The sequence below is a fragment of the Podarcis cretensis genome, assembly GCF_951804945.1.
Source record: "Podarcis cretensis genome assembly, chromosome: 7".
In the NCBI taxonomy this organism is placed as follows: Eukaryota; Metazoa; Chordata; class Lepidosauria; order Squamata; family Lacertidae; genus Podarcis; species Podarcis cretensis.
The window spans coordinates 54,864,727-54,890,418 of NC_137176.1; the positions used below are offsets into that span (position 1 = coordinate 54,864,727).

The 25,692-nt window shown below is 41.9% G+C and overlaps 1 protein-coding gene and 1 long non-coding RNA gene across 2 annotated transcripts in view; one reads left to right on the forward strand and one right to left on the reverse strand.

Annotated features, from left to right (window-relative positions):
* LOC307219880 overlaps positions 1-10,597 on the forward strand; it is a 47,677-nt gene extending 37,080 nt beyond the window's left edge. Inside the window, exons 2-3 of the long non-coding RNA XR_013840632.1 lie at positions 3,322-4,287; positions 9,807-10,597. This is a non-coding gene — a long non-coding RNA (uncharacterized lncRNA). The remainder of the gene's footprint in view (positions 1-3,321; positions 4,288-9,806) is intronic.
* A 470-nt stretch (positions 10,598-11,067) lies between these two features.
* On the reverse strand, positions 11,068-25,554 carry LOC307219860 (DGAT1/2-independent enzyme synthesizing storage lipids-like). The gene is made up of 7 exons (XM_079983374.1): positions 25,403-25,554; positions 23,606-23,980; positions 21,828-21,992; positions 20,085-20,275; positions 18,432-18,492; positions 17,045-17,184; positions 11,068-11,265 (listed from the first exon to the last, which is right to left on the reverse strand). The coding sequence occupies exons 2-7, from the start codon at positions 23,883-23,885 to the stop codon at positions 11,161-11,163; spliced, it is 942 nt and encodes a 313-aa protein (XP_079839500.1). The 5' UTR covers positions 23,886-23,980; positions 25,403-25,554; the 3' UTR covers positions 11,068-11,160.
* Positions 25,555-25,692: the final 138 nt, after the last annotated feature.

Below are 25,692 nucleotides of genomic sequence, written 5' to 3' on the forward strand. Positions count from 1 at the left end.
GAATTTCCACGAGACCTGCTAAGCTATGTATTTGTCTGTACCTGTACTGGTTCTGTAAATAGTCAATAAACATTATCCCTTCCTCCTTATATTCCTTATCTCCATTTTCTCTTATCCTGTTCATGAGACAAACCAGTTCAGCATATTCAAACAATTTACACTACTGTTCTTCCTTAGTGGTACTATACTTGGTCTTCATCTTTGTGCCAATAAAGTTCTAGCTGTAGTAGTGGCATAAAGTAGTAAACTCTTTTGTTTTTTGGGACCTCCGTTATTACCATTCCCCAAGAGAAAAATCTCAAGTGTTTGGGGAAAAGTTTTTTTTAATTATCTTTTCTAATTCATTAGATATAGATTCCTAATAATCCTTAATTATTTTAAAGGACCACCACATGTGAATTAAAAATCCCTCAAGTTCCCTTGCAAGGTATATGCAAAATATACCTTTTTCTTTTTGTAGACATCTTTGCCAATCTGGTGGGTGTTAAATCTCTGGGCCATTTTGATCTTATTTTCTTTTATCGCATAACATGCCATAAAATTCATATTTATTTTCCACAATTTTTTTCCATAATGTATAATCAATATTGTGACCCACATCTTATGCCCACTTAATCATGCTTGATTTCATATATTCATCTTTAGTTTCCCACTCCAACAGCCGTTTGTATATTTTTGATAATATTTCTATCTAATAGGTCTTTGACCAACTGAGACTTTTTAAAAAAAATAATATTTATTACTTTTAAACCTTACAAAAAAGAAGAAAAAGAAAAGAAGAAAAAGAAAAAGAAAAAGAAAAAGAAAGAAAAAACAATACATTACAATAGACACAACGCAACATTAACATATTAAACTAAACAAAACAGAACAAAAACAGTTTAAAAACATACATCATACCATTTCAATGTCTTATCCTTCATTCCCTTGTTTCCTCGACCTCCTCTCACCTCCTTTTTTGTATTCCAATTCTATTAATTGTTTCAGCAATTCCTTTCCATCTTTCTCTATTTTCTGTCTTATAATTATCTTAACTTATTTTAACCTTATTTTCCATTAATACTATAATACTTATTTATGCTTAACTCCTTATAACATTTCTACTAAAGCTATATAATTTCATTCCAACATTTTTCTAACACTCATTAATTTTACAATATTTCTATAAATAGACTTTAAACTTTTTCCAATCTTCTTCCACCGTCTCTTCTCCCTGGTCTCGGTTTCTGCCAGTCATTTCCATCAATTCCATATAGTCCATCAACCTGGTAATCTTCTGTCCGAGGCTCTTAACTCTTTTCCAAGTCCCTTCTGCATGTCTTCTTCATATTTATACATGCACTTTACTTTGTCTTCTGCTTGTCTTGTTCTTAATTTCCTTCCTTTGATGCTGAAGAGTAGATCTTGGGGAAGCTCCGACCTAGCAATGTTTTTATTCCTTCTCGACAGATCAGCCAAATCTCTGTAGTTAAAAACTAAAATCCAAAAGATATTTCAGGACGTGTTTAAAAATTCCTCCAAATCTGAAGGTCCCCACAACTCCAATCTCCTCCTGACCCAGGTCCAGGTCCCAAAGGTCAGTAAATCCCTGCATGAGGAGATCTATCCAACTTTCCTTCTCCAGTCCAAGCAGGGCTCCAATCCTCAAAATCTGACTTTCTCAGAACTCACTCATAGAAGGTAACAACTTATAGTCCTCAAATTGGCTCTGTAAGACTGAGGCTCTCTCCCTCTCCACTTGTATTACTTTAGGTTCAACAACAACAACTTTCTCCCTCGTGTTCTCCACAGTTTGCCATATCAAAATAGATTCCTGTGTCGATTCCTGAATAGTTTCTGTATAGATATTCACTTTTTGTCCGAAATTAGTCACTTTTTGACCCAGATTATCAATTTTAATAGTCATCACATCCATCTTCTTATGGAGCTGTTCCAATGAATCACTTATCTTACAAAATGCAGTCACTAAGGCTTCTTCTGTCGACATTCTTAACCAATCCAAGGTCAATCCCTGGTTCTCACGATTTTTTATCTTGCAGCTGGAAATCCCCCCCGCTCAACTCCTGTAACAGCCTCAAAGGCTCCCTCTAGGGGGAAACAATTTCTATTTGTATCAGTCCTTTTAGGCACAGTTCAAGCAATAAAATTAGTTTCAATTTTCAGTTACTTTTACTCCTTTTTAAATGCAGAAGGAGACAATGGAAACAATGTATTTCTCTTATTTAACTAGCTGTCAACAACAATGAACTTTCCCAAAACGTCGGTCTTGATAGCAGCCCGTTTCCAGGTTCAGAGCGGTGGTAATTTAACTTTCTTCCCTCTCTCCTGCAGGCTTACACGATCCAAAATTTCCTCCCTCTTCTCCTGCTTCCAAGGGGGGTTTAATGATTTTAGCCGATGGAAGTTTAATCTTTTACAGAGGACTTTCCAAGACTTTAGCTTACAAGCTCTTTGCTTCAATCTATTTACAAAAGGGGAAGGCAGACTTCCTGCTTAGAGCCTCCCCGTTTCAGTGCCAAATTAAGACATTTAAGAATCCAATTTTCCGTTCTACTCACGTGTAGTTGTTTAGAATCAAATTGTCCACAGGAAAAAGTCAGTGCTCTCCGGCAACAGCAATGCGGCTTCACTCTGTGAAAGAAGCAATCAATCCGAAGCACCGCGCCGCTCACCCCACGTTGCTCCGGATCCCCGAAACCGGGTCTCCCTGCGAGTAGGGGAGGCACAAAAGGTGTCAGCCGAATCCCACGTTCACAGGCTTCTTCCGCCTGTGATTTTAGTGGGTCTCCACCTTCGCCGTGGCGGCCAGACCCTAATTTCCACGGAGCGAATTCCTCCCGATCAGAGGAATTCCACCATTGCCGGAGGCGCCAACCCGGAAGTCAATAAACTGAGACTTTTGTTCTGCAAAGCCATTTCCCTATCAGTTTTAAACAATTCATTAATCTGATGTACCTGTAGCCAATCTGTAACCAAATTTCTTAATTCCTAGAGATTTATCAGTTTTGGTTCCTGTCCTGCAAGGTCACTCTAAAATTTCACTGTAAGTTAACCAATGCTTTTCCATATTTGTTTTTTTCCTGATCGTAGCTTCTGGGGATATCTCTGGGGATATCCATAGTGGTGTTTTTCTTTCCAGTAATTTTTTATACTTTTTCCACACTCTAAATAGGTTTTTTCTAATTATGTGATTTGTAAAAGTTTTATATTTTTTGCTTTTCTATACCATAGGCAGGCGTGCCACCCAAACTGTATATCATGTCCTTCTAAGTTTAACAATTTTGTATTTTTCAACAAAATCCAATCTTTTATCCAACATAGGCAGGATGCCTCAAAGTAAAGTTGAAGGACTAGATGACCCTTGGAGCCCCTTCCAACTCTACACTTTATGATTCACTGAACAAAAAGTTTTACTTACATACCTGGTAAGTCTAAATTGCCTTTAATTCAGTCACTTCTCTCTGGGAGCAGCAGAAGTCTTGTCTGGTATAATTTTTTGTTGGCTAATCTCCAACCCTATGTAGACATGACCCTTTATGTGGCAGTTTAAAGTGACTGTGATGGGTGTGCCATCTATATGAAGAAATGAAGTATTGTGAAAAAGAGGGAAGGCTTAGAGTGCCTGGTACTTGGAAGTTGTGGCCATTTGTAATTAAGGATAACTTAAGGGATCACACCTACAATAGCACTCATATTGCACAATAACATACTGGGTCACAGAAAACCAGTTACAGTATTGACTAAGGAGTAAAGGTAGGAATTGTAACAAGATATGCATGTAATAGGATCATCCTGCAATACGTAAACCTTAATAACATGTCATGTTTACAATATTGAATCCTAGCACTGTAAAAGCTCTTCGATTGGACCTGCCATTTAATTCTACAGCAGCATGCGCATGTGGATTTCATTAACACCTACTAGGTTTGAATACTGAATCTCAAGTAATCATCCTCAGTAATCAATCCTACTCTAATAAACTTGACCAGCTACTTGTGCTCTAGGCATTGTCTAAGATCTCCAATACCATCTGTTTGATTGTTTGGTTAAATTCTGCCATACTGATTTTTCTGCAGGCAGCTCATCAAAAAGCTTCTTCACTCGTTGCTCCTGCAGTATGCTTTGCTTTCTCAGGAGCTCTAGAAATTCTAGGTTGACATACTTTGCCATACAGTGACGTGTAAGAAAATGGCTTCTGCAGTTGCTATGCCTCCTTAATTGCTAGGTACACCCACACCTCCAACTAAGCTGGCGTGGTTTTGAAATGGGCTGGCATACCCTGTAATGGTATAGTGTGGTTACTCGTGCGTAAACTGCCTCCACTTCGATTAGATGGTTTGCTCAAACATGTTCAGGGTTACAGCTCACCCTCCGTGACCTGTTAGTCACTTGCAGAATCTGCCAGTGGGCGTTTCTTGAATCTCTTCCAGCATAAAAGCTGCTTGACCCCAAGTCTCTGCCTATGTTCCCTGCGCGGAACGCGTCTGCGCAAGTAAGGGGATGGCAAGGGCGTGCCAGCGCTCTCTCCGCTGGTTTCGGTTGAAGGGTCTTGGAGCCCTGACACCGATTCCTCCATCTCCTCTCTATTGGTGTCACGCTGAATTCCTTCCCCCCGACTGGTTCCCTCTCCGGCATCGCTCTGGAGCCCTGCCTCCGCTTTTCGCTCTGATGTCAGTTCCCTGACATCCACCTCCCCCCCAGGACCCCCTCCACCCCTGGCCTGACCCGGTGACGTGACCTTGTCCCCACCTTCAGCCGACGATGCAGGGAACCCTCGAAAGGAGCTGTCGTCATCGTCCGAGGACTCAAACCCCGCTTCCCACCCGCCCCGGTTTCTGATGGGAGGGGCTTCCCAATCTGATTCCTCCTCTCCTGACGACTCCCCTCCTTCCTCTGGCGACGCTGGAAAACCCACAAAATCCTCCTCATCATCATCGGTGGTGGCAAATTGCTCCTCCCAGAATCTCTCCAGAGGTTTGGGCTTCCTCGGATACCTGTTGTGGAACTCTTCCACTAGATACCCACCATCTATTTCCCCTTCTGGAACCCACGTGTTTTCTGACTCGGGCTCCCCCTCCCACGCTACTAGGTATTCCACCTGCCGCCCCCGCCACCGCGAATCCAGAATCTCCATTATCTGCTGGTGGTGTTCCTTCTCTTCCAGTGGTGGGTGTCTGAGCCCTTCTCCTCCTCCCTCCCGGACTCTCCGCTCCCCTCGGTACGGTGAGAGCAGTGACCTATGAAACTTGAGCCTGAATGCCACTGGGTTGACTTGGTGTATCACCTCGAAAGGCCCCAGCCGCTTCGGCCGGAGTTTCTTACACCCACCCTTGAAGGGCAATCCTTGAGTGGATAACCACACCCGGTCCCCCACCCTAATGGTCTCCCCTTCCCCGCGACGTTTATCCGCTTGCCTCTTGTACTCTTCCTTGGCCCTTTCCAGATTCATCTTAAGCTGCTGGTGCAGTGCTTCCATTTCTTCCACGAACTGCTCTGCAGCGGGCACGCTCCACTCTTCCTCCCCCCTCCCGGGAAAGGCCCTGGGGTGACACCCATAATTAGCCAAGAATGGGCTCATCCCCGTGGACACATGCTCCGCATTGTTATACGCAAACTCGGCCAGTGCTAGCTTATCTACCCAGTCGTTCTGCCTCTCGTTGACGTAACAGCGGAGATATTGCTGCAATATGCTGTTCGCCCTCTCTGCCTGCCCGTTAGTTTCCGGGTGCCTCGCCGCCGAGAATCCCACCTCCACCTGCAATAAGCTCATAAGCTTCCTCCAGAACCTCGAGGTAAATTGTTTCCCTCAATCAGAGATAACCCTTGAAGGAGCTCCATGCAACCTGAAGATGTGAGTAACAAACAGTTGTGCGGTTTCCTCGGCTGTCACCGCATGAGAGCATGCTATAAAATGGCACATCTTGGTTAGCAGATCTACTACTACCATGACTGCTGTCTTACCTCTGGATTTGGGCAAATCTGTCATGAAATCTATTGATACCACCTCCCAGGGTCTCCCCGGCGTGGGCAAGGGTTCTAGTAACCCTGCCGGGGCTGCTCGCTCCCCCTTGGCTCTTTGGCAGCGGTCACACCCTCGTACATACTCTCGTACATCTTCCCTCACCTTCGGCCACCAAAACTCCCTAGTGACCAGTAACATGGTCTTGTGTTGCCCAAAGTGTCCCGCTGTACGGTTGTCGTGAAGTTGTCGGAGCACCCTTTCCCGTAAGGCCCCCCCGGGCACATACATTGCTCCCTTGTAATACAGTAACCCTTCCCTTACCTCGAAGTCCCCCCGGTCTCTCCCATTTTCCCTTAGTTCCCTGATTCTGGTTTGGGCAAATTCATCCTGGCAAATCAACTCGGTTAGTTCTCGTTTCCCAACCAACGCCCTCCCACAAACCCATCGTTCCTCAGGGAACACATGTCGAGCGTCCGGTGGTCTTCCTCCTTCCGTGTACTCCGGTTTCCATGAAAGCGCGTCTGCTCTCACGTTCTCTTGCCCTGGCACGTACTTGATCTCAAAGAAGAACTTGGAGAACTCCTGTGCCCACCGAATCTGTCGCTGGTTGAGCACTCGCGCTGTCCTCCAGTATTCCAAGTTCTTGTGGTCAGTGCAAACCTGGATCTTGTGCTGAGCCCCTATCAGGAGATGTCTCCACTGGCGAAACGCGGCATAAATAGCTAACAGTTCACGATCATACACCGTGTAGTTCTGTTCCGATTCGTTCAGCTTCCTTGAGAAGAAGGCGCACGGCGTCCATGTGTCTTGGGCCGGTCCCGGCTGGAGCAACACCGCTCCTATCGCTCTGTCCGACGCGTCGGTCTCTAGCCTCATCGGTTTCTGCAGATCCACGTGCAGGAGCTGCTCCTCCGAGGCGAACGCCTGCTTTAGCCCCTCGAAGGCACGTTGGGCCCCTTCCGTCCAGATGAACTTCTTTTTGCTACTGAGACAATCCGTGATGGGTGCGGTTAAGTGGGCGAAGTTCTTGATGAACTTCCGGTAGAAGTTGCTGAACCCAAGGAACCTCTGCACATCCTTCCGGGTTTTGGGAGCCTTCCATTCTAGCACTGCCTGCACCTTGCCGGGGTCCATGGCTAGGCCTCTGTCTGACAACCTGTATCCCAGAAATTCCACTTCCTTGGCGTGAAACTGGCACTTTTCCAGCTTGACCCACAGTTGGTGCTCTCGTAGCCTTTTCAGCACTTCCCTGACATCCTGGACATGCTGTTTTTCATTGTCCGAATAGATCAGGACGTCGTCCAGAAATGCTACGCAGTTCTTGTACAGCAGGGGACCCAGCACATGGTGCATGAAGCTTTGAAAACAGGCAGAGCCTGACTGTAATCCAAATGGCATAACTAAATATTCAAAGGCCCCCAGGGGGGTGAACATGGTGGTTTTCCATTCGTCCCCCTCTCTCATTCGAATCAGATTGTAGGCCCCCCTAAGGTCCAGCTTGGTAAAAATCTTACCCTTCCTTACCCTGGTCAGAATATCATCAATTCTGGGCATTGGGAAGGTCACGGGTTCTGATACCAGGTTTAATTTTCGATAGTCCACGATGAGCCTCGGCTGATCCGTGTTTTTCTTATCCACAAAAAACACAGGGCTGCCCCCCACTGCCTTAGATTCTCTTATAAACTCCCTTTTCAAGTTCTTGTCTATAAAGTCTCGCAACTCCTGCATCTCTCTGTCAGACATGGCATACAGCTTACCCACCGGCAGCTGTGCCCCAGGGAGAAGGTTGATTTGGCAGTCGAAGGGCCTATGTGGCGGCAGCCTGTCCGCTTCCCTCTCGCTGAAGACCTCTTGTAAGTCTGCGTACTGTGGCGGCACCTTCCCTTTCTGCTCCAGCGTGGTTGCTGCTGCTCTGGCCAACCTCACCCTGGGCTTCTCCCCTCCTAGACAGTGTTCCAAACAGTGGGCTGACCCGAAGGTGACCGTGCGTTGGTGCCACGCCACCACTGGATCATGTAGCACTAGCCAGCTCATCCCCAGTATTATTGGGGGTCCCGCCAGTGTGGCCACATGAAAGGCTATGGTTTCTGTGTGCCTGGACACACTCATTCTCATTGGCGGGGTTTGATGTGTCACCTCTCCCCCTAGCAACTCTCTGCCATCTATCATGGTGACTTGGAGTGGGAAATCCAGTGGCAGCAAGTGGATCTGGTGCTCCAGCGCAAACTCCTTACTAAAAAAATTACAGGAGCTCCCTGAGTCCAACATTGCCTTCACCTTGACTGGGTGTCCATTTGGGAGTTCTAGCGTCACCTCTATCGCTATAGAAACCTTGGGTGGGTCTGGTTGGGGCACTTCAATTAGTTGCTCGCTTGGCTCCTGCGCCCCCCTGTGGGCAGTCAAGCGCTGGCGTTTTCCTGCACCTTGTCTTCTGCCCCCTCCCCCTCATTTCCAGCGGCCCCCACCATCCCTTGCCAAGCCTTTCTTTGTGGGCAGACCCTGGCAAAGTGTCCTGGCCGTTGGCAGAGGAAACATTTCTTGGAGTTTCTCCCAGCCTTTGCCTCCCTTTTGACTATTTGGTGGGCGCTCGGCACCTTGCGTGCGCGCGCCCCATCAATTTCCATTAGCACCACGTCATTGGAAGGCTGCCTTGGCATCTCAGGAATGCGGTAGTCAGGGCAACGCTCCCCTCTCCCTTCCCACCTTTCCAAAGCGCGCGCTTCCTGGCGAGAGCCTATCGCCAGCGCAGATTTTGTCAGCTGATCCATAGTCTCTGGGCGGGGCGCGCGGGAGAGCTCATCTTTAACGCCTGGGGACAACCCCTCCTCAAACAGCATTCGTATGGGCGGGCTGTCCATATCCCATTCGAGCCTGTGTATTAGCATCGCAAAGCGGGACCAATAGTCTCTAACGGAAAGGTCCCCCTGCTTACATCTCATCAGCTCCCGTTGGGTCACACTCTCCCCCAATTGGCTGGAATACATAGCGTCCATCGCCTGAAAAAACTTCCGGACGTCCTTCATGGCGGGGTTATGCGCGGCCATTAGGGGTCTAACCCATTCCCTCGCGTTGCCCTTAAGATGCCCCACGATATAAGCCACTTGCGCCGCCTCGTCAGCAAAATCATCATGCTGCAGCTGCAGTGCGTACTCTATTTCTGTCCGGAATCCATTATATTCTTGGGGTTTTCCCCCAAACTTGTGTACCAGTCCGGGCACCTTCTTTGCCACTGGGGTGGGTCTCACCTGCGCGTCCTGGGTGCGCCTCTCGTCCAGCCGCGCCATCAGCAGTGCTACATGCCGTTCCAGCTCCTGGTTCCTCTTCACCAGGTCCTGCGCCCCTGCAGCTGCCTCCGCTGCCCCGGCGCCTCCTGTCTGGCTCATGTTTCCACTGCTTACTCACGAGTAACAGCAAGGGACTGGCAGATTGCTGTCATGGTATAGTGTGGTTACTCGTGCGTAAACTGCCTCCACTTCGATTAGATGGTTTGCTCAAACATGTTCAGGGTTACAGCTCGCCCTCCGTGACCTGTTAGTCACTTGCAGAATCTGCCAGTGGGCGTTTCTTGAATCTCTTCCAGCATAAAAGCTGCTTGACCCCAAGTCTCCGCCTATTTTCCCTGCGCGGAACGCGTCTGCGCAAGTAAGGGGATGGCAAGGGCGTGCCAGCGCTCTCTCCGCTGGTTTCGGTTGAAGGGTCTTGGAGCCCTGACACCGATTCCTCCTCCTCTCTATTGGTGTCACGCTGAATTCCTTCCCCCCAACTGGTTCCCTCTCCGGCATCGCTCTGGAGCCCTGCCTCCGCTTTTCGCTCTGATGTCAGTTCCCTGACATACCCCATTAAGTTGATATCCACCCTGCATTGTTGAAACTCTCACTATGTGGGCAGTGAGAACTTCAGTCTTCAGGATTACAAGAATGGATGAATACCACACAAAAATTGCAAGAAGTATGATTGATTTCCCATGACTGCTTAATTGGATATTTTCTGTAGATATTTCTCCAGGTTCTATTATTCTAGCATCATTATTTTAGTAAAAGGAACTAGTCACTTTGAGGAATTTTGTCAAAAAGCAGGATATAAATCTAAATAAATTAAATAAACCATTTAAAGATTAAGAAGCACACTGTGACTAAACTTCACCAAATTATTATTTCCATGGCACAATCTACATCCATGGCACCTTGCAAATGACCATAATACTGTGAGGCGTCATAAAGAATATCTGCCCCCGAGCTCTGTAATAACATTCCTCAACACACCCAATGATTTTCAGATCAAAAGCTTGGCCTTTGTTCACAGGGCCATACATCATCTTCAGAAACAAATGGCCAAAAAAATCTTGAATCCTGATCAGCCTACTCTGGTATTCATAACTGAAGCTATGGAAGAAAGAAATCAGCTAAGATGGGAACTTGAGTCTTTCAGGAGCTAAAAGATAAAGAAGATATTGTGTGTGTGTGTGTGTGTGTGTGTGTGTAAAAGCCTGGTTGCTCCAGTCACTCTGGGCGGCTTAGAACATAAAAAACCACAGCAACACATCATCAATTAAAAACTTCCTGATGCAGGATTGCCTTCAGATGCCTTCAGAAAGTTGTGTAGTTATTTATCTATTTGATATCTGATAAGAGGGTGTTCAACGGGGGGGCGGGGGTGCTACTGCGGGGCGGGCACCAGACCCAGATTCATAGTTGAGTTAGCTGTTTTCGTTAGATCAGTCACGAATTCCAGCTATCTTTTTGTTTTCTCTACTTTTCTTGCTATAAGTTTAAAATGATTTGCATTATAGGGCTCAAATCTTGGAGCACCCTTTTATAAACATAAAAGAAGTGCCACTGTTTTAATACAGGTAATTTATAGACATTACTCTTTCACATGTAATATTATTTCATGTTTCAGTTAAACACTCGCCTTCCCGTTATACTCTTTGATTCTGCCTCTATTAGTGCAAGTTCCCCCCAGAAGGGGAATTCTGGGTGTATTGCAGGATAGGGCAGGAAAGCACTTGTACGTCTTCAAAAACGTAGGACCTTCTGCACACACAGCAGGAGCTGAGCTACTGAGCTAGGGACCCTTCCAAATAATTCATATACAATCCAGCACAATTCTGTGTATATCAACTTAGCTTTAATAACATAAGTATTAATGCTTCCTGTTACAGACACTTTCTCATAAACACTGCAACTGTTTTATATGGACTAGTTAGCTTTATAATGCTTATCAAATCGTTCTGAAAGAGCTCTTAATATATTTCCTGGCCTTTTTTGGTGTTTATCCCGAAGATTTTCAAGTGCAATCTTTGCCTGTTGAAAGAAAACCAGAGGAATACATTGTGTTAGAGGAATAGATTGCAAATTAGGTATTCACAGTTATTAATATCTGTGAGGAAAAAGCTAAAGGGATCAGAACCAGAGGCAACCCATTTATTCCAGCTATAGAAGCACAATATGTGACTTCTTTCTGGGATACACAACTGACTTTGTACACAGAGATGTGTTGCATGAGAGTCCTTGTCTCTCAACCCTCAAAAGTGGTTTCTTCAACATGGAGGGTTGGGCCAGAGCAGCCAGGGTGAGGAACCCCCACTAGGAAACTGCTCATCTCTCAGTGAATCCAGCCCACTCTCTGTATGTTTACCAAGAACACTGTATGAGAATGGCAGAGAAACAATCAAACATATGTGCCTTGGGCTGCTTTGTACACAGTAGCTACCTTGCATGGTTGTTACAATGTAGGATAAAAGGAGCGAACCTCAGGACAACCAAGGCATAACCCCTTGCAGAAAGAAATTTCTTATCTGCCCCTTTAAACAGGCAATCAAAACCTGAAACTTGATGCAGCAAGAAAACAAGCAGAAAGTGCTTGGAGAAGGATCAGGCATACTAAACAAAGTTCCAACCCTGTTCCCATCAGCCACCAGGAGCCTACATGCTCTTCCCCTTAGCCCCCTCCCTTTGCGAGTCAGCTTCCCAAGTCTTCCTTTGCTTGGACTCTGTCTTGTGTGGTGTGGGCTATGTTTCGCACGTGTGGGCAGTTTGGGAAGGGCGCAAGAGTGCAGTTGATCAGTGGCCCCAAAGAAGCTCAGTTCAACAACTTTTTATGCGTTTGACCAAAATTTTCATCAGGTGCAATTAGAATAAGATCTATTATTTGATTATTGATATAAACCTCCAGAATGTATTTTGTATAGTCAACCCTAACATAGTGGGAAGAAGAAGTCCCATTGCATGAGCAGATCTCTCTTTGTACCACATAGTTTTTTCCCCCATTTAATTAGTCTCAACAAGTTAAGGAGAGGGAAAATTGAATGTTGGGCATAATGCACAAAGGTATATATAATGAACCCTATATCAGGTCATATAGAATGAAGAAATCAATATGTACAATACAGTTTAGAGCTGAAAGAGAGAGAAACCAAGAGGAAAAGAAATATTCTGCTTATATTATATTATATTATATTATATTATTATTATTATTATTAGAATATCACAAACTCAATACTCTATGACAGTCAATGAAGAAATTAGTTGGAAGATAAAAAAAAGAAGCAGACATATTTTGAACACGCCAATAAATCAGGAACATTGTTAGTGTGGCAATTTAAAAAAAGTAAACAAAGAAATTTTATAAGCAAAATTAATATAATGGGAATATTACAGAGAAGATGAAGGAAATAAGAGAAGCATTTGTGAAATGTTTCTCAAAACTGTATAAGAAAGGAAAGGAAAGGAGTTTTAAAATAGAGGAATATATACTGTAAAAAATAGTAATCTGCCAAAAATAAAAGAGGAACAATTTGTGGCCTTAAATACTCAAATAACAGCTCAAGATGTTTTAGATGCAATAAATTGGACAAAAAGTCTCCAGGACCAGATGGATTAACGGCAAAAATATTATGAAAAGTTAAGTGAACCATTAGTAAATCCATTGAAAGATTTGATAAATGAGATCTTAATGACAGGTAAAATCCCCAGAACATGGAAAGAAGCTTATATAACATTGATCCCAAAACAAGATTCGGATTTAATGCAAATAAACAATTACAGGCCTATTTCATTATTAAACAATGGTTATAAATTATTTGCAAACATATTAGCGAATAGGATGAAAAAAATCTTAGGTGAATATATACATCAACATCAGGCAGGGTTTTTTCCAGGCAGACAAATGAAAGCGAATATAAGAAATATTTTGAATGTGATAGAATACCTGGAGGTAAATAAATGAAAAAAAAAAGCAGCAATGATGTTTATAGGTGCCGAAAAAGCTTTTGACAATGTTTCCACTGTATTTTAATACTTTGTTGGAAGCTGCCCAGAGTGGCTGGGGAAACCCAGCCAGATGGGCGGGATATAAAATTATTATTATTATTATTATTATTATTATTATTATTATTATTATTTCCTGGGACTTCATGAAAATAATACTTGAAGAAATTAATTGTGGATATAAATTTTTAAAAGGGTTACAAGCAATATATTCAGAACAAACTGCAAAATTAAGTGTAAATCAGGTGATAACGAATTAATGTAAAATACAAAAAGGAACTATAGGCAAGGATGTCCATTGTTCATCCTGGTCCTGGAAGTACGTGCAAGAAATATAAGCACGGACAAAGAGATTAAAGGGATAAAAACTGGGGCGGGGGGATGAATTTAAGCTGAAAGCCTTTGCTGGTGATTTAGTAATCACAGTAGAAGATCCAAAAAATTCTCTTCCTAGAGTAATAGAGAAAATTCAAGAATTTGGGGAAGTGGCAGGATTCAAATTAAATAGAAATAAAACTAAATTATTAGTTAAAAATTTAAAAGAGGAAGAGAAAAAAGATTTGGTGCAAAGTATTGAGATAGAAATCCATAAAAAAGTAAAATATTTAGGGATATGATTAACTACAAGAAACATAAACATGTATAAAGACAATTATGAAAAAGTATGGTCTGAGATAAAAAGGAATTTAGAAATATGGAGTAGAATGAATCTTTCCCTACTAGGAAGAATTGCAGCAGTAAAAATGAATGTGTTGCCAAAAATGCTCTTTCTCTTCCAGACAGTCCCAGTAATGGTTAAGGATGATTGCCTCAAAAGATGGCAAAAAGATATCTCTAAGTTGACTTCCGGTTGATTGTCCGGTTATGGCGGAGGGGAGTTCTTTTGGCTGAAAAAGCCCCGGTGCATTGAAGGCTGGGGAGACCATGAGTGTTGCGGTACCCCGAAAAAAACCTCAGATTGAGCATTCTGAGGATCTGGTGTTTCTGCGGGTGCCCAGAACGACTCCCCCCGCTCCCCGGTAAGCTTTTGTAAAGAGCCCCGAGAGCGAGCGGGGTTGGAGACGTGGGCACTTTGGAATCAACTCGCTTTCTTCATTGTGCGAAGCTCCGAGTCCGGCATTCGTGAGCGGCCAATTTCTCAAAATAAATTTGGAAAATCTTCAGTAAAAAGGACTTAAAATTTGGACATTTAATTTGACAGGAAGGGACTTAAACACGGAGGTTGGTCCCTTTCCGCTGGAATAAAAGTGAAAACAGCTACTGCTGCCTGAAGCCGTGAGCTGAATAAGACTTTTAGAAAAAAAACAAACTGGAAACGGAGTTGTTAGATACTAAAGTTAAAAATTTATATAAAATGTATAATCTGCTGTTGGAGTGGCATACGAAGGTTGAACAAGTTAAATCTGTTATGATTGATTGGGCAAGAGATGTTGGACACAATATAATGTTGGAAGATTGGGAATGGTTGTGGAAGAAAGGGGTTAAGTTTACTGCATGTACTGTATTAAAAGAAAACGTCATGAAAATGATGTTTAGATGGTACTTAACCCCAGTAAAATTGGCAAAGATCTGCCACATGAATGACAATATATGTTGGAAATGTAGAGAAAAAGAATGTCCTTTTTTTCACATGTGGTGGACGTGACCCAAGGTGAAAGACTTCTGGGAAAAGATTTATAATGAATTGGAAAAAAATGTTGAAAAATACATTTATTAAGAAACCAGAGGCCTTTCTACTTGGAATAATAGGATTGGAATTACCAAAAAAAGACATTAGATTATTTTTGTATGCAACCACAGCGGCAAGATTGTTATTAGCCAAAAAATGGAAATCCCAAGAAATCGCAATGGTGGAAGAATGGCAGATGAAGATGCTGGATTTTGGGGAGCTAGCTGACCTGACTGGAAGAATCCGTGGCCAGAAAGAAGAGGATCACCAAGAAGATTGGAAGAAATTTAAGGATTATTTAATTAATTTAATTTAATTTAACTAGTAGTCACTTGAAAGTACCAAATAGAGCTAGGATTAAAATAAGATTGAATTGTAACTAATTTGGATTTGGAATATTAAGACATGAAAGAAGATAGTTAATTGATATGACAGAATTAATTTTAGTAGAAAAATGATATTGGAGAGCTGTTATAAGGTGATACAATGAAATTCAGATAGGAGGGATCCGAGGAAGTCAATTAACAATTAAAGATAAATTGGGTTTCACAAGTAATATGTGGTTTAATTTTTTTGTTTTGCTTTTTTAGTATTTTAATGTGTTTTTCTTTTGTGTGTTTTTTCTCTTTTCTATGTTATATTTGTTATAATTGTGGAAAATATAATTTAAAAAAAATTGGGGGGGGGGTTATCTGGGGGGCAAAAGGCCAAGGATTAAACATAAGATACTTACAGATATAAAAGAAAGAGGAGGCTTTGCCTTCCCAGATTTTAAACTGTATTATGAGGCTGCATGTTTGGTCTGGATTAGGGACTGGATAAAACTGGAAAGGGAAGAAGCATTAGATTTGGAAGGTCATGATAACAGATATGGATGGCATGCATTCTTATGGTATAGGAAAGGGAAAGTACATAAAGGATTTTACAATCACATAATTAGAAGATTATTAATGAGAGTGTGGGAGAGGTACAAAGATTTAATAGAACAAAAAACACCTTGGTGGTTATCACCAATTGAAGCTTTGTTACTCAAACTGCTTGGCAAAAGGGGAAAGTGGCCCACATATAGAGACCTACTGAGAGACCAAGAAGGAAAATGGAAATTAAAAGATTATGAGGAAATTAAAGATCATGTGCAGAGTTGGTTGCATTACAGACAAAGGGTTTAGCTATACAATCTCTAGATTCCAAAAGGAGGTTATAGAAGAAGTGAAGTTATTGAAGAAAGCATATAGTATTCTGCTAGAATGGGAAACGAAAGATGAGGAGGTTGAATCAGTCATGATTAAATGGGCACAAGACATAGGACAAAATATACAATTTGAGGATTGGGAAAAGCTGTGGAAGGTAGATTTGAAATTTACAGATTGTTCTCTTTTGAAAAAAAATTATATGAACATAATGTATAGATGGTATATTACACCAGTAAAAATGGCAAAAATGTATAAAACTGGGTCAAATACATGTTGGAAATGTAAAGAAAAAGAAGGTACTTTGTATCATATGTGGTGGGAATGTAGATAAGTTTTTTTAAAAAATTGGGAGGTGATACATAATGAATTGAAAAAGTGTTCAAAATGACATTTGTAAAAAAAACCAGAAGCATTTTTGTTAGGGATTTTAGGACAACACCTGCCAAGAAAAACAAAGAACTTATTTATGTATGCTAAAACAGCAGCAAGAGTCTTGTTAGCACAAGGATGGAAGAATGAGGAAATCCCAATGAAAGAACAATGGCAAGAAAAACTGGTGAGCTATGCGGAGTTAGCAAAGTTAACACATAAACTGCCTGAGAAGGACAACCGTGCCTTCAAGGAAGAATGGGAACTATTTACAAAACTATTCAAAAAGACAACAAATGGATTTGGACTCCTTGGCAGGTTTTGAATAAACATCCACAAATTTAGTAGTAGAACATATGACAGAAAAGGTATGTTCAACTTTACAACATGCAGAGAATCATATGTATGAACAAATCAGAGAGGGGAGCTGAAGGTCTCTGGAGGGCGGGAGAGGGAGGGAGGGGAGAAATGTAATTGGTTATATTTGATTTATAATTTGATTTGTTAAATATGCTTAATAAAAATATTTTTTTAAAGAAAAAAGAAATATTCTTTTAAACTTCCAAGTTTAGAGTTAACTTACTCTTTGAGCCAGCTCTACAGCTGTTATATTTGGATCATATGGGATGGGTTCTCCAATAAATGTCCTCAATTTCACTGGAAACCCTCCGTAAATGAGAATGAATGTACTTCGAGTTTTCTCATACAGCCATTTTGCCAGCCCTGTGTATGAAATGTAAGAAGATTCTGAAGTAAAGTGACACCATATCAAATTTGAAATTAGTTGACATTCTCAGTGTTTAGCAATTGTAATAAATACATCCCAGAGAGGAAGAGTTAAATAAAGTGAGTGCTTGGGAAAAGAGATACAAGATATCCAGTCAGCTCTTCTCAGCTCTTTGCAATCAGTCATAAGTTGTGTACAATAGACTGCAGAATATGGTATGTTTCCTGTTCACCTCCCCTCCATGTTAGGGTTGCTCCCACATTTACCAATTATAGAGACTCTCCTCCCTGGAAGAGAGGGGAGAGGTTGTGGGCGGGAGCCCGAGCTCCGCCCCTAGCAGGGGGTGGTAGCCCCCTGCCTCCCCCACTCACCTGGCTGGCGCCCACGCCCATTGGCAGGCACCCAACCAGGTGCCTCCGAGGGGGCGTGTTCAGCAGCCTATGTGCTGCGGCGCCAGCCCCTCCTCGGCCTCATTCTCCTCTCCGTCGTCTCGTTGCGAGTCACCCACCCTCCACTCCCTTCAAGCTCTTAGTTCCTTGGCCTTGCTATGGACCTTAGGTTGGTCGCCCTGGTTGTCCAGGGGGCCTGGTAGGAATTTTTCCATTTGGCATTAGGCTTTTTGGTTTTTTCGCCTACCTCGTAGCAATCGTCACAACTTTCCTGGTATTGGTGGTTAGGTTAGGCACTGGAATAATGTGTTGTGGTGTGTCGAAGAGCTAGGTGTGGCCATCGCCTATGCCTTCAATTTTTGGGTATTCCGTTAAAAGAATCCGGCGGTCGTGTACTCTGTCCGATGCCTGCTTGGCAGGAGGCCATGGCACGACCCTCGGTGACATCAGGGGAGAGCCTATAGTTGGATTAGCATCAACAGGCTCCACCTACTGGTGAATAAACCCCCTTGTTTTAGACATCCAATGCCTAAGCCAATACCTTATCACTGCTGTAATCAATAAAGTTGTGGCCTTTTCTTGCCCATTAACCTTATATCACGTGCCCTTGTGTATTCATTCCACATTGCGGGGGTCGGGTCCTCGAATCACAACTTTCTGTTAAATCTAATAGAAAACTAAGCAAGGGCATGTTCACTCAGTACTGAGGCAGGCAGCACAACATTGCAGATAAGTGTACATGGAATAAAATCTATTAGTGAGTAGTAAATAGATATTCTTTTTAAAAGATCATTCTATATTATTAAAATGTATATTGCCTGAGATCTCTTGATCAACCAAGGTATTTAACTTACTTGTCTTTCCAATGGTCCTGTATGCTTCACAACTGTTTTGTGTAAAAATAGGGATGATGGGCTAAAAAAATAAAAGATGAAACAAACATGAAAAGAAAGGTGAGGGCTGTATAATTATTTTGTCCCAACCATCCTGTCTTTATTTTTGTTATGGACTACGAAGAATGCTTCACATCTGGGATTATAATGAGAAGCAACTCATACATGATAATGTATTTGGCTTTATTTATTTATTTTAATTACTTTTTTTGATTTTCAAAAACAAAACAAAATTAAATAAAACTTTAACTTTAACATTCAACCTTTTTTATCTTCTTATTTACCCTGCGCAATTTCGCGCCCGACTTCCCGACTTCCCTCCTTCCCTGCTTTGGTTTTCCCAGTTTACATCCATTCCTGCAGATTCTTAATTACATTCTATATACATCATGTTAGCCCTGCTACAGTTTTTAAACTTCTACAGTTATTTCGTATATACACAACAAATTTACTCCACTCCTCCTCAAACTTTGTCACTTTTTGGTCTTGAATTTTATAACTCATTTTTGCCAATTCAGTATACTCGAATAATTTTGTCTGCCACTCCATTAGGGTTGGTAATTCTAGGGATTTCCACTTTTGGGCCACAAGAATCCTTGCAGCAGTCGTGGCATACAAGAATAATTTGCAGTCTTCTTTTCTCACTTCATCTCCTATTATCCCTAATAAAAAAAGCCTCTGGTTTCTTTGGGAATGTATATTTGAAAAAAATAATAAATCATTTCATTGTATATCATATCCCAAAACTTTTTCATTTTTTCGCATGTCCACCACATGTCGAAAAATGCTCCATCCTTTAATGTACACTTCCAGCAGGCTCTATCTTGCATTTTATACATTTTTGCCAATTTACTCAGGGTTATATACCACCGATACATCATTTTACTTAGGTTTTCTTTTAGAGTGGAACACGCTGTGAATCTCATACCTTCATTCCATAGTCTTACCCATTTGTCGTAGTCAATGTTATAACCGAAATCTACTGCCCATTTTATCATTACTTCTTTTATTAGTTCATCTTTGGTATCCCATTCCAATAAATGTTCATACATTTTAGATAGAAGTTTTGTTCTGCCTTCTAAAATTTCAATTTGGTATCTTGATTCCCCCCGGCTAAATCCCAATTTCTTATCCTCTTTTAATAAACCATTCACCTGGTGATTTTGTATCCATCCCATAAAAGCACTTTTTATATTGTCATATGGTTTTAGCTTCCACCCGTTCTCAGCTTTCACTAAAATATCTTCATAAGTTAGTCTCTTCCCTTCCATATTTAACTTTTTTATTGTCAGTACATCTATCGGGGATAGCAACCAAGGTGTAGTTCTTTCTACTAAATTTTTATTCTTGTCCCATACCTCATACAGGACACCCCTAAATATATGGTTTGTAAATCCTTTATGTATTTTCACCTTATTATACCATAAGTAGGAGTGCCACCCATATCTATTATTGTGCCCTTCTAGATCCAGTAAATCGGTGTTTTTCGTTAGACCCCCAAACAGGATATTTGCCGTCCTCAACTTTTTTGGATGCTGGATCAAGGATGTCAACATATTACGTCTTATCTAGGATATTCGTAAAGGCAATGCAAATTGCACAAAGATTACTCACCACTTTCGCCTCCAAAGCTGCCTGAGCAAAACCTGTGCGTTTACCCCACATTATGCCGTAATCATGACTAAACAGTGCTTCTCTACCTCCACCAGGTGCAATGCCCAGTAAATGGCCTTTCTTCATTATTTCCACAATTTCAGCTTTCTTGTAAAATTTCAACCCGCTCACATAAAAAACCATCTGCAGCCCTGAAAAAATAAGCCCCAAATAGAAGAATGCATTTTATGTGAAACTTATTTAGGAAATAGTGTGGATTCAATACAAGTGTCATTATTCCAAAGATATTGCACTATTATGGATCACAAGCATAGCTCTCTGCCAATCCATTTCAACTAGGATTTCATGGATGGGGACTTTAGGCTAATTCCTCTTTTGTTCAGAGGTTCTGACAGTAGGCTTTTTTTTGGAAAGCACATTGAGTGGGGTTGAGTGCTGAGGTGGCCACTTTTTAGACATGTGTTCCTCAGATCTGTAATACATTCAAGTTTGCATTATGATAAAAGGCAGTTCACAGTGCCTTGCTGCACCATCCATACCTTCAATCCCTTTAGGGTGCAGAGCTTTTGGATACAGTGGTACCTCAGGTTACATACACTTCAGGTTACATACGCTTCAGGTTACAGACTCCGCAATCCAGAATTAGTACCTCGGGTTAAGAACTTTGCTTCAGGATGAGAACAGAAATTTGCTCCGGCGGCGCAGCAGCAGCAGAAGGCCAAATTAGCTAAAGTGGTCTTCAGGTTAAGAACAGTTTCAGGTTAAGAATGGACCTCTGGAACGAATTATGTACTTAACCTGAGGTACCACTGTACAGTACACACACACACACACACAGAGAGAGAGAGAGAGAGAGAGAGAGAGAGAGAGAGAGATACACGCATGGCACAGAGGAGACTATGCTGATGGAAAACTGCCTCCACCAGCTGAGATTGGTACACAGATATATGAGTGGAGGTTATATGCTGCATTAATTAACCTAGTAGAAAAACTCCAAACAGCACTCTTTGCTACTGGGCCTCTTTGGCCTCCTCCCTCCCTCCCTCCCTCCCTCCCTCCCTTCCTTCCTTTAAATGACCTTTCTGTGCTGTCATAGTTTCCTGGTGTGGCTGCTGTGTGCATGCAGAGGAAGATGTGGGGGGAGTGGCAGTGGAGGGCCATGACCAGTACAGCAAGGGTGCCACATGTGTTTGACTGCAGTGTCACATGGGGGCATATAAGCTGTGTGTGGGAGTGCTTGATTGGCCATGTGTTTGGGTGGGGCATGTTTTCTGGGATCTGTGTGCAGATTTGGTCATAGGTTGGACTTGCTATGAAAGCCACGGACATGTCTTTGGGGCTTCACTTGGGCTTCTGCCCTTTTCCTTAGCTGTAGCTCCCACCCCATCCCAGCTGCTACCCAGTGGTGTTTAAATACAGAGGTACAACAGTTGTACAACAAAGCATAGAATTTCTGCATGGAAACCATTTCTGCTGATTCAGTTGTGAATTGGAAATAATAATTCAGCCTACATTCATTTTGTCTTACTAGTAAAGACATGGTGAGAAAGTATTTTTAATCTTTTGTTGGAATGTGCACAGAGTGGCTGGGGAAACCCAGCCAGCTGGGCAGGGTATAAATAATAAATTATTACTAATATTATACCTTCATCTGCACTAACTAAACTATTTCACTTGTTGCTGCTATTTCATTTTAATTTGATTTTTGTCATATTTTACATGAGTTAAATTTAAGTAGTTTACCTGGGATCCAATTCCCCAAACGATGAATTAATGAAAAGCACCCTCTCCCCGTCTCTAAAAAATATCTAGCCACAAATAAGGCATAGCCGAGAGGAGCAACTCCATGATGATAAATAATAATCCCTGGTCCTTTAGGGAGATGTTCCATGCCAGTAACTTCATAACCTGAAAATAATATGAAATGCAACAAAGAAATATCGCAACCATTATTGGCGGAAATCAGAGTGGTTCAGGAAAAAAAAAGAAATTTAAGATCAGGTTAAAAGCTCTGTTATATGCTTTTGAATTATGAAGCTGGAGGAGACTCTTGAGAGTCCCATGGACTGTAAGAAGATCAAACCTATCCATTCTTAAGGAAATCAGCCCTGAGTGCTCGCTGGAAGAACAGATCCTGAAGCTGAGGTGGTACTTTGGCCACCTCATGAGAAGAGAAGACTCCCTGGAAAAGACCCTGATGTTGGGAATGATTGAGGGCACAAGGAGAAGGGGTTGACAGGGGACGAGATGGTTGAACAGTGTTCTCGAAGCCACCAGCATGAATCTGACCGAACCGCGGGAGGCAGTGGAAGACAGCGAGTGTCTGGCATGTTCTGGTCCATGGGGTCACGAAGAGTCGGACACGACTAAATGACTAAACAACAACGACAATATGCTCCAGCATTCTGGATGCTAGGTTGTCATCATTTCTCTGTGGTGGTCCCTTAATGAATGAAGGGATTTCTCCTCTTGTGGAATGTTCCTTCCTTACTTCCTTTTGAGCACAGCTGGAAACATTTTTGCCCAGACTTTGAGTGAGCTAAAACTGTGTTTTGCTGTTTTAGTCTACTTTAAGCTTTTATATAGGGTTTAGCCGTTGAGACAGTTTAATATGTTGTTAAAGTTATACTAAATTTTTCTGAGACTTTTATAATTTAAAGAGTAGTATCCCCCTTCTGTATGAGAGCTATCCATGGCCTGGAGTATATTTCTTCCCCGTCCCTAAGAGCTCCAACTTCAGGCATCTTCAGACCATTCTTGGAATCACTTTCTACCAAGTTAGAAAGCTGTTTCCTATACAGACACACCATTGACTATGCCCTAAGTAGCTACACGGTCTCATCCTTATGGCCCAAACCTGGTTTTAGTCGTGTATTTCTGATTTAAGTTTCAACACTTACAGTAAGATGAGACTTGTGGGAAGCATTGAGAACATATAAAGAGTCCTATGGATCAGGCCAAAGGCCTCTGTATTAGGCCATCCTGTTTCCCGCAGTGTCCATCTAAATTAGTAGCCATCACCACATCCTGTGCTGGCAAATTCCATAGTTTGTGTACATACAGTGGTACCTTGGGTTACAGATGCTTCAGGGTACAGACGCTTCAGGTTACAGACTCCGCTAACCCAGAAATATTACCTCAGGTTAAGAACTTTGCTTCAGGATGAGAACAGAAATTGTGCTCCGGTGGCACGGCTGCAGCAGGAGGCCCCATTAGCTAAAAGTGATGCTTCAGTTTAAGAACAGTTTCAGGTTAAGAACGGACCTCCGGAATGAATTAAGTATTTAACCCGAGGTACCACTGTACATAAATAAATAGCCATGCCTTTGTTTTGATCCTTATGTAGCCAACCCAAACTTGTAGCTGTTGTGACTCTGAGGGGGGTTCAGAGGTCCAGTCCTGCCTGATTCACTTTGGCAACTATTGTTCCATTGCTTCAAGCCTGAAATTCTGATCCCATCCTATGAAATCATAGTGACTCATAAGGAAGAATTATTGCTATGAAATAAACTTTTACTCACCATGCCATATCTTTCCATATATATTTGTAATATGAGCAATAAATTTCCTTGGCTTTTTCCAAATTTTGCTATCAGGACCAGTTTCTTGGTGCTTATTCATCTTCATGTAAACATATAGCCCAAATGAGCAAGCACAGCCAACCAAATATATATCTATTATTAATGAATAAAGCAAAATCAGAAGCTTACGAAACCACCAAGGGTGAACCACTGAGCTCAGGTATTCTTCTAAGTAAGGAAAACTAATCAAGTTTTGCAGCATTTGAGTAAACCAGCTCATTGTTCCGTGATCTGAAGCACCAAGCGTATGCCAATGAAATAAATATATGAAGTGAAATTTTCTTCAGTTGTGATGCTATTTCCCCCACTGTTTACCTGGAAAACAAAAAATGCAGTACATTGGTTTGATCTGCCATCCCATAAACATTCATGAATACATGAAAATTTCACACTGCTTAATATTTCCCTAGTTTTCCGCAGTGTAACTTGCCAAGTTGCTGTATTGTGTTTCCAACGTCCATCATGGAGACTTCCAAAATTACAAATTTATGACTTCATCATTTATCTGTTGTAAAGCAAGATGGTTTCATTCCACTGCTGAAGGTTTTTGTTTTTGCTTTTTGCTTTTTCAAAAACAGGAATAGAGAGCATCTTTTATCCAACATAGGCATGATGCCTTGAAGTAAAGTTGAAGGTCTGGCAGGGCAAACCTCCTCTTTCTTTTCATCAATCATAATTTTAAATTTTACTCTGGGCTTCATTCCCTGCCATATGAACCTTAATACTTTTTTCTGCCACTCTATGAAACATCAAATATCATTTATAATTGGAAGGACATACATTTTGATGGCCAAAACAGTGAAAGCTTCATTCTCTCCCATATTTCCAAATCTTTCTTTCTTTCCAAGCTTTTACATAGTTGTCTTGATAGATATTATGTTTTTTTATTGTTAACCAAATCCCGATATTTTATTTTTGTTTCTATTTCCCACCCACATTCCGATTCAATGTCTTTCTTCTTTGATTATTCTTTATTTTTTTAGCAGCATCTTGATTTTCCCTTTATTTTGTTTGCGGCCAGCCAATTTTACACATCTACTTATCTCTTCTGTCACTTCCAGTATGCTCATTCTGGGTTGTTCTAAGGTTAATACGATGTCATCCACGAATGCTTTCAATTTGTAATTTTGCTGGCCCACTATTATTCCATTGATTTTATTCTTAATCCTTATATTTTGAGCCAGTACTTCTAATATTAATATAAATAACAGCGGGGACATTGAGCAACCTTGCCTCATCCCTTTATATATCATATATTTTTCTGATGTGTTGTTTACAATTATATTGGCCGTCTGCTCATTATAGATTGATTTTACACTTTTTATAAAGGTCTCCCCAACCCCCACTGCTGGAGTATTAAGGAAAGTGAGAAAGGGTCACTTCTCCAAGAGCCCGGCAAGGCCCTCTGCAGCCGCAGATATATCATGTGATGTATTGAGATATTGTGGTATTTAGCTGGTAATATATTGTGATGTTATAAACCTGATATCGCGCAGCCCTAAAGCACACTGAAAGACAGACAGCATTTCTCTCTCTCTCTCTCTGCGCACCCCTGCACAGAAAGTGACAAATAACAGAACTACCAGCACATTTGCAAACGAAGCAGGGCCCAGTATGGTTTCAAACAGAATGAGAGACTTTGATGAGATTCCTGCATTGCAGGGGGTTGACTAGATGACCCTTGGGACCTTTCCAACTCTACACTTTATGATTCTCTGAACAAAAACTTTTACTTACATTCCTGGTAAGCCTAAATTACCTTTGCTTCAGTCACCTCTCTCTGGGAGCAGCAGAAGTCTTGTCTGGTGCACCTTTTCATAGGCTAATTTCCACACCTATGGAGATATGTCCCTTTATGTAGAGGTTTAAAAACACTCTGATGGGTGTGCCATCTGTATGAGGAAACGAAGAATTGTGAAAAAGAGGGAGCGCTTGTGGAGGCTGCTTCCTGGAAGTTGTGGCCATTTTAATTAAATGTAAGTTATGGGTTCAAGATGTGCTCGCAAAATATCCTGCAATACGTAAAC